General features: G+C 51.9%; 1 protein-coding gene across 4 annotated transcripts in view; it reads left to right on the top strand.

Moving 5' to 3' along the window:
- The first annotated feature begins 306 nt into the window (after positions 1-306).
- Positions 307-8,646, top strand: part of LOC101529675 (cysteine-rich motor neuron 1 protein) — a 187,479-nt gene continuing 179,139 nt past the window's right edge. For 2 of the 4 annotated variants that reach the window (XM_058668084.1, XM_058668083.1), the window contains exon 1: positions 426-1,020. In XM_058668084.1, the coding sequence (XP_058524067.1) occupies positions 690-1,020 (331 nt within the window). In that variant the 5' untranslated portion in view covers positions 426-689. Of the gene's footprint in view, positions 1,021-8,646 lie in introns of all 4 variants that reach the window. The other 2 variants (XM_004582731.2, XM_058668082.1) reach the window with 2 other exon arrangements.

The following is an 8,646-nucleotide window of genomic DNA, read 5'->3' as shown; positions in this document are numbered from 1 at the left end:
TGGTGTGGGGGGGCAGCCAATGAGCGGCGCGGGGGGGAGGGGGCGCGGGCCGGGGGGGGGAGGGGGATGAGGTAGGAGGGGGAGGGCGCAGCCCGAGCGGCGGAGGCTCGAGCCATAAACAAGCGCCCGGAGGAGCGGCGCAGGAGTGAGGCGAGCGGGGCTCGAGGAGCGGACGCCGCGGACCGTGTGCTGCGCCACCGCGCCCACTCAGACGCTCGGGAGGCACTGACTGGCCCGGAGGCTGCTCCTCCGCAGGGCCGGCTGACTGCGAGGAGGAGGAGGAAGAGGAGGAGGAGGAGGCGCCGCCAGCCCGGGCTGGAGCCGAGCGCAGCCGCCGCCGCCAGAAGTTTGGGTTGAACCGGAGCTGCCGGGAGGAAACTTTTTTTCTTTATTCCCCCTCCCTCCCGGGAGGAGGAGGAAGAAGAGAAGGAGGAGGAGGAGGAGGGGAAGCCACCGCTGCCGCTGGCGCCAACGCTAGTGGGCTCGGGGGTCGGCGCGGCCCGCAGTAGGGGCGCGGGCCTCGCCCCGCCAGGGGAGGCGCGCCCCGGGGGCGCCGAGGGGGGCGGCGAAGAGCGCCGGCTGCGGGTGCGGCGGCTGCGGCGCGTGGACCCCGCGGAGGGGAGGGCGCCCGCTCCGCTCTCGGCCCGGCTGCGAGGAGGAGGAGGCGGCGGCGGCGGCGGCGCAGGAGGATGTACTTGGTGGCGGGGCGCAGGGGGCTGGCCGGCTGCGGGCACCTCCTGGTCTCGCTGCTGGGGCTGCTGCTGCTGCTGGCGCGCTCCGGCACCCGGGCTCTGGTCTGCCTGCCCTGCGACGAGTCTAAGTGCGAGGAGCCCAGGAGCTGCCCCGGGAGCATCGTGCAGGGCGTCTGCGGCTGCTGCTACATGTGCGCCCGCCAGAGGAACGAGAGCTGCGGCGGCGCCTACGGGCTCCACGGAGCCTGCGACCGGGGGCTGCGCTGTGTCATCCGCCCCCCGCTCAATGGCGACTCTATCACCGAATACGAAGTGGGCGTCTGTGAAGGTAAGGCTGCCCGTGGCGACACCTCCACCCTCCACCCCGCCCCCCTGCGCTCGCCGCCCGCGCCGAACAAAGTTTGGCCGAGACTTTGGCGAGGAGTCTGGGGCTCCGAGGGAGGAGAGGCGGCCACCGCCTCCCGGCCACCCCCCCACCCCCGGACCGGAGCCCCCCGCGCTGTTCGGCTCCGGCTCTCCAGGGGGTGCTCAGCCAGCCGCGCACCAGGTTGGGTTTCGAGGGTGGGGGGCGGACGAGGGTGGCCCGGGCCCCGCGCCCACCCACCCTCGCACACACGTGTGGCCACTGGAGGTGGGGGCGCGGCGGGCGGGGCACTGCGGAGGCCGCGCGCGCGGGAGCGAGCGAGCCCCCGGGCCGTCCGTCTCCGCCCCCTGCCCGCACTGGCGCAGTGTGGCCCGGGCGCTGCGCACCGGCTGCGAGACGAGTCCCTTTTCCGCGTCTCCCTCCACCTCTCACTCCCCTGGCGACTCTTATTTTTTTTTTCCCTTGCGTTCTTGGTTCACCCCCTTCCTCCTCCGCAAATAAATCAGCTTCAGCTCCGGAAGATGTCAGCCTAGGGGAAGTAGCCTACGGTGGTGGTTACTCATTTATTTGCCTATTGGAAACGGCCAGAGGCTTTGGCTTCCGAAGGGAGAGGGAGGTGGGTGCTGCACCTGGCCGTGCGAAGTTGTTGCTTGCTGTCAGTGGCTGCCGTTTGGAGATCCGACGGCCGCGTGTTTCTAGCTGTGTTGCCGGTCCTTTTTTTGTTTGTTTGTTTGACAGCGGAGCGCCTTGTGTACGGACGGCCAGACTGCCGGAGGGAGATAGGGCTTAGATGAGTGGAGCCGCCAGGGTCGGGGCGTGCCGCCGGCGTGTCTCCCGCCCTCCGCGGCCTCGGGGTGCCTGTGCCGACGGGGGTCTAGAGTGAAGCGCCCAGCTCTTGCTATCAGCCGCGTGGGCAGGACTCGGGGGGGAGCCAGGGAAGAGTGGGTGCCCTGCTCGATGCTTTTCCGGGCCCTCCTGGCGAGTGAGCAGAGCGCAGAGGTCGGATTTCTGGGGGAGTCTGGCGCAGGACCAGGCGCCCTCTGTCTGGGTCCCTTCCGAGCCACTTTGAGCCTAGGAGCACCTGGGCGACCAGGGAGGGGCTTGTTCTGAGGCATCCTCGTGTGTGTGTGTGTGTGTGTGTGTGTGTGTGTGTGTACTGTGCTGGGATACAGAAAAAGGAAGGGACAGGGTGAAAGTTTTTTGCGTTTTAAATGCATCTACTAAAAGGCTTCAGTGCTCTCTTCTCTGTAAATACGGGTACTTATTTATATCTGCGGCCAGTTGTGGCTAATCGGGAGTCCTTTCTGATTTAAAAGCTAGTGGGCAGTGGTGAGTGAGGAACCTCTTCTCCCAGGGGAGGGGCCGGCTGTGCTGCGCCTCTAGGACGTTGGTTTACAAGGGCTAAGGGTTCCTTTGCCTGGAATAGGAAAGCCTCCCACCTGGCATGCAGTTGCATCCTGTAACGTGTTTTCAGCTCTGACTCAGGAAAAACGGCCATCAGACAGAGTTCCTATTCGGTTTTGGGTGTTTGGGTATTTTGAATGACAGACTGAAAGGTGTGTGTTGGAACCCTGCCTCTTGGACCCTGTGGCTTGATCTGGCCTCTCCTGAGTAGAGCATACACAACAAGCAGGGTGAGACGCGCCACAGGCTGCTGTACTCGGAGACGGACTGACTTTGCCCCTTGTTTTGTGGCTTGCTAGTGTATTTCTGGAGAAGGAAATGCTCAGGGAACATTTACTGTCTTCCAGCTTGTTGGCAGCCGCCTCCCAGGTCACATTATGGAGCTCTGTTGGCAGTTGGCTGGGGAGCCTTTCATTCCTCGGAAATGATGCGATCCCTCTTAGCTTCCTTTCTGCCGGTAACACCCTGTGCAACTGGTATTCTGCCTGCGCAACATGCCTGCGTCTCAAGTAGTGTCCTCCAGAAACTGGACTGTGTTGAGCTGCCACAGTTGTGAGCTCTGGGCACTTTTTAAAAAGGATTCTAAAGCTTGCACAAAAGGTGCATTCCAAATCCACGGAGGCAAACAACAAATGTTACCTTGGCATGTTACAGCAGTTTAGTTGACAGGTATTTTCAGTCCTGTGTCTATAGTAATGTGAAGAAGACATCTGGAATTATAAAGTTTGTGGGAAAAGAATGAGTAGCCCTATCCCTTCTTTTGTAAGAATTGGAGGAATCAACATGTTGGTTATTATCTAGAAGGTACTCTTTCCTGGTTTTTCTTTGCAAGAAATTTTTTGGTGACTGGTGTGGTTTCTTTCTGTTTTCACTTTTATTTAAAAATTCTTGCATTGAAACATGATTTTTGCAACATGAATAGGAATTCTTTATATTTTGTTCATGTTAAAGTTCTTTTTGCTGCAATTTTTGCACTAAAATGACCCCTACTGGTTGTATTTGTTAATGAAAACTTTGAGAAACTTCGTTGGGCTACACTGAGAAAACGCAGTGCATGGGGTAGGAGTGACCTGGTGACTACCTGCTTTCCATGACATGACTTAAATACAAATTACATTGCTGTTTGTTAACTTGCAGTGTTTTTTATTTGTGTAGGGAAAATCATGTTTTCAATGGCAGCTCCTAAAATGAGTCAGATCAATCCTGGGGAGACATTTACCCCTTTCAACTTGAGATCCTTGCCTTGAGTTTAGCGCTTCCTGGCCAGCAGTGGGTCTTCACTGACAGTGCATTGAATAAGTGGATGAGCAGTCTCTACAAAGAAACAAGAAACTGTTCTGCAAAGTTTAAATAATGTGATGAGTTGTGTCTGAGAATTGTGTGAAATGCACATTTGGATTTCTCTTTATTGGGAAGGCAGATTTTTCAGAGAGGAGGAGAGACAGATCTTCCATCCACTGGTTCACTGCCCAGGTGGCTACAATGGCTAGAGCTGAGCCGATCTGAAGCTAAGAGCCAAGAGCTTCTTACAGATCTCCCACTCAGGTGCAGGGTCCCAAGACCTTGGGTTGTCCGACTGCTTTCTCAGGCCACCAGCAGGGAGCTGGATGGGAAGTGGAGCAGCTGGGACATGAACTGGCATCCATTTGCAATCTTGGCCCTTCAAAGGCGAGATTTAGCCACTAGACTACCGTGCCTGGGGCCCCATGCTTGGGTATCTTTGCAGAATAATTTAAAATGTTAAATGAGTAATTGAAAAGGAAAGTGTCTACTAAGTCATTTGAAGTGTGCATGATTTCTCTGCTAAGTCTAAAAAGTGCTTTCTGATCCCTGGGAGAGTAGAATCCCCTTCCTGTTTCCATTCATCTGGGTCTTCCTATGCCCTTTGTAGCAGTGTCCTACCTGGCCTGTTTTCTTGGGCCAGCCTGCCTGCCTCCAGGGAAATTACCTGGAAGCCCGAGAAACAAGTTTGGCTTTTGAACCCTGGAGGGAGACGTCTGATAGGAAAACCTTTGCAGAGATAAGACAACATTTAGAAAAACTAATAATTTTCTAGAAAGGCTATTTTGATGGGTCATACAAACTACCTTTTGAGCTAAGTGGCTTTCTCCTGTGTGAAGCAATATGGCACATATATATTTCAGGAGTGAGTGGCTGGCACAGGTGCAGGCCATGACCAGCCTTCTCTCCGTAGGAGAAAAGCAGATGGTGACTTGAGTTTTGAGGATAAAATGAGAAACCTAGTGGATGCAGCTGAGTTGCCTTGCTCTAAGGACCGCATTGTGTTGGGTCCTGGTGGTGATGGTTGCAGATAAGTGTGAACCGAGCATCTTTTCCCATAATTACATACTCAGTGGCTTTACCTTTGTGGAAGTTTATTTTCCAAAACCCTTGCTGTGCAAAAATTGCCTTTTTGAGTACACAGTCCTTCTTTATTTTGCCCTAAGTGCTTTAACTCTTTCCTTCCAGCTGTTTGTCATGGGGCAATGATTAGAGGAACAAACTAAGTGTGCTGGAGTTTTTACAACAAATTCCCAGTTTTTGTCTTGTGAAACAATTATGGTTTCTTCCCTTAATGCTGGAAGACTGTCACTGGAGACGGTGGGCGTTTCCAAGGCCAAGCATGGGACCCTGATGGGGCATTCCAGGGAGCAGGGCATTGGAGAGCGGGTAATACATCAAAAACACTGGGTAGTGTACCAGTCGCTCAGTGAGCTGCCCTCCCTGCTGTGGGATGGGACCTGGAGTTAAAGTCCTTGATTTTTACTAATTAAAGGAAGGGCAAAATCAACACTCATAGTAGGGAGTTTTTAAAATGAGTACTTCCTGGTCTCAGACTTTGATTTTGAGTAATGGGCTTTATTTTTCATCCCAAAAGTCTTTAGGTAAAGTGACCTCATTGCTGCCAGGAAGAAGGAAGCAGAGGGCCTGTGAAGTTATGTTAACGGGAAGGGAGAGAGCTCCCAGTGCCAGTACACCAGGAAGTAATTAGTTCCTCCCAGAAGTAAATATTGACGAAACATGGGGGAACCAACCATTCACTGCACATCTACCATTGACAGGCTTCAGTGGCCTTCACTTTGAGGGTCAGCAGGACTGAATCTTCACTGTTGTTGAGTCCTGTCAAACACGATCTCTGGCAAAGGAGAAGTAATTCACATAGCACAGAAAGGAAAAAGAGGTTCTGTAGGTATTTGCTGCCGTTAACACATGTCTAGTAGTCCAGCCATATGTTGGCAGTGCAGTTCGGAGCAGTTGGGTTAACTTAAGAAAACTGAACAGTCCTTCAACTCGGGATATTACATCCATTTGCAGGGGATAGGATTAATGGTGTGTCTCACTGCTTTGTGTGTCTTAGTGAAGGAGTTATAAGTGAACAGCTTGGGAACATTCTAAAGTTGGACGGTTTAGATAAAACAGATGACGTTATGAACATCACGGGTGAGAGGACTAAAGAATGATGAATGGAAAACGGGAAAAGAATATTGAATTCATCTTTTGAGGAATAATCCAAAACACAAACAGACGTTAATTGTGAAATTTCTGAAAAATGTGGGTGTGTTTAACATCTCTCGGGCAGTAGTGCCCGCAGGAGCAGTGGCTGTGTTGCTCTAGCCTGTGAATGCAGTGGGGTAGGAGGTGGTGAAAAGAGGGCAAGGTAAGGCCTCCGTTCCTGAGCACTGTGTTCCCCAAGAAACGGTAGGTACTGAGTTTTGGAAACATACCAGTGGAACAGGAGAGTAACCGAGCATGCATGAATAGCATGTTAGAACCCTTGCTTCTCAGAAGTGTGCTTCTGCAGAGCTGCGGCTTCAAACATCTGACTTGATTGGCATGGAAATCTGTCACTCATTCCTTGCTGTTGGAATCTGCACAAGGTCTGCTGGGGCAAAGGAGCAGCTGGGAAGCCTGGGGGACCGCTCAAACATGATCTCTACTCTTTGCACTCTTTTACTCAAGATAAGCCAGGAAACAGACCATAAAATGTCTGTAGTAAGTTCCACGAGCAAGTGATTTCCTGGGTCTGTATGTGATTAATCGGCAGGGGAAATAGGTGGATAACATTTGTGCCAGGAATCTCAGATCTGAAGTGGATCTCTTTGGGTGTGGTGGCAGACCCCAAAAGGGGAATTTTACTCCATACATAGTTTAAAGCTTTAAGTTGGAGCTGTCCTGTGCATGGGATAGGGGGTGCTACCTGTGCAACAGTGCAGAGTGGAGCGTTTCCAGCACCTGTAAAGGAGGCTGCTGTGCTCTCAACACAGTACCAGCTGGACTTCAAAATGGCAGGCTTCCTTCTGCCGGTTAGTTTCTCTTTGTTCTGACTTGTTGCCCTAGGCAGAAGAGCGTGGGCAGTGAACTGGGAGGTGTCCCTTTATCAGAAGCTCTTGACTGCACCCACTCTGCTGCTTGCCCTGGCCAGTTATCAGCGATCTCTGGGCACAGACGGGACCTGCCCAGTCCCACAGACAGAGGAGTCCTAGAGTCCACCTGCCTTCGAGAATGCCCTCAGGGTGAATGCGAGACTGAATGTTCATTTGGAACCTGCGGTGGGTGGGGGTGAGGTTCCAAAAAGATCCCGTTTTCCTTTGTCAGCTGCAGCGTCAACAGATGTCGGTCTCTACCACTCTTCCGCAACCCCAGTTCATTCACTCACTAGAAATACCCGAAAGTAATGGTCAGAAGCCATGGGGGAAATCCAGATGAAGCTCCCGGATTCAGTCTGATCCAGCCCTGGCCATTGCAGCCATCTGGGAAGTGAACTAGTACATCAAAGATCCCTGTGTGTCTTGCCCTCTCTCTCTCTGTAAATCTTTCAAATAAATCGGTCTTTTCTGAAAATGATGAATAATGTTTTTTGCATTAAATCATAGGAATTCTGAATTTAACTATCTATGGGCTGATATTTCATTTGAGCAGGAAAAAGAACCTAAACTCACTACAATAAAAAATGTATGTTTTTCTTCACGTTAATGTTCCAGAAGGTGATTTTGCTACTAGATCCTGGCATGATGATCCTGATGTGCTCACCCTGGCTTGAGCTGAGGGAACAGTGTGTATGGCCATCACGTGTCCTCTCAGGGCCTCTGTCCCACCTGCTGCCGCTCCAGTTGATATCGACTGTGCTAAACCAGAGATCAGAGGCTTAAACAACCCATTCTGATGATCCCTTTCTAACCCTGCCATCCTTCTGCCCAGAAGTGTATATTGAACATCACCCATGGATCTGGTCTCTGTTCCTTTTAGCACTTTGGTCAGCCAGGTTCTCTGTTAGCAGTTGGTAATCTTCTGGGGTTGCTGTGAAGATCAAATGAGATGAAACTGTACATCTGAAACATAAGTGTGCATGCAGATCACTTTGAGAGCTCATTAAAAATGCCACTCCTGGGGAAGGTGCATTGGCTCAACTCCAAGTGCAGGCATCGCATATGTGTGCTGGCTTATGTCCTGGCTGCTCTGCTTCTGATCCAACTCCTTGCTTGTGGTGTGAGAAAGCAGCGAAAGATGGCCCAAAGTCTTGGAACCCTGTACCCACATGGGAGACTTGGAGCAAGAAGTTCCTGGCATCAGGTCAGCTTAGCTCTGGCCATTATGGCCATTTGGGGATAGAAGACCTCTCTCTCCTTCTTTCTGTAAAATTGGCCTTTCTAATAAAAATGTTTTTTTTCTCTTTTCATTTATCTCAAATCACCGAATGGTTCAAGGCAATTTTTATTAGATTGCAAAGTCAGATATACAGAGAAGACAGGAAGATCTTCCATCCGATGATTCACTTCTCAAGTGACCACAATGGCCAGTGTTATGCCGATCTGAAGCCAAGAGCCAGGAACCTCCTCCAGGTCTCCCAGGCGGGTGCAGTGTCCCAAGACTTTGGGCCGTCCTCTGCTGCTTTCCCAGACCACAAGCAGGGAGCTGAATGGGAAGTGGAGCTACCAGGATTAGAACCAGTGCCCATATGGGATCCTAGCACATTCAAGGTGAAGACTTTAGCTGCTAGGCCACCACACCGGGCCCCAGAGTGTAAAACTTGTAACTGTGCCCGAACTATACTACTACTGTACTAATATGACATAAAATCATGGGAGGGGAATTTGGGGAAGGGAACATGATTAGGGGGGAATGAAAATCCCAAACCTACAAAACTATCTTGGAGAATAATCATACTTTGAGAAGAAGAAACAAAAT

The sequence above is a fragment of the Ochotona princeps genome, chromosome 8 (genome assembly GCF_030435755.1).
Source record: "Ochotona princeps isolate mOchPri1 chromosome 8, mOchPri1.hap1, whole genome shotgun sequence".
Taxonomy (NCBI): domain Eukaryota; kingdom Metazoa; phylum Chordata; class Mammalia; order Lagomorpha; family Ochotonidae; genus Ochotona; species Ochotona princeps.
The sequence above is the reverse complement of the archived record's forward strand: the minus strand, read 5'-3'. Positions and strand labels throughout refer to the sequence as shown.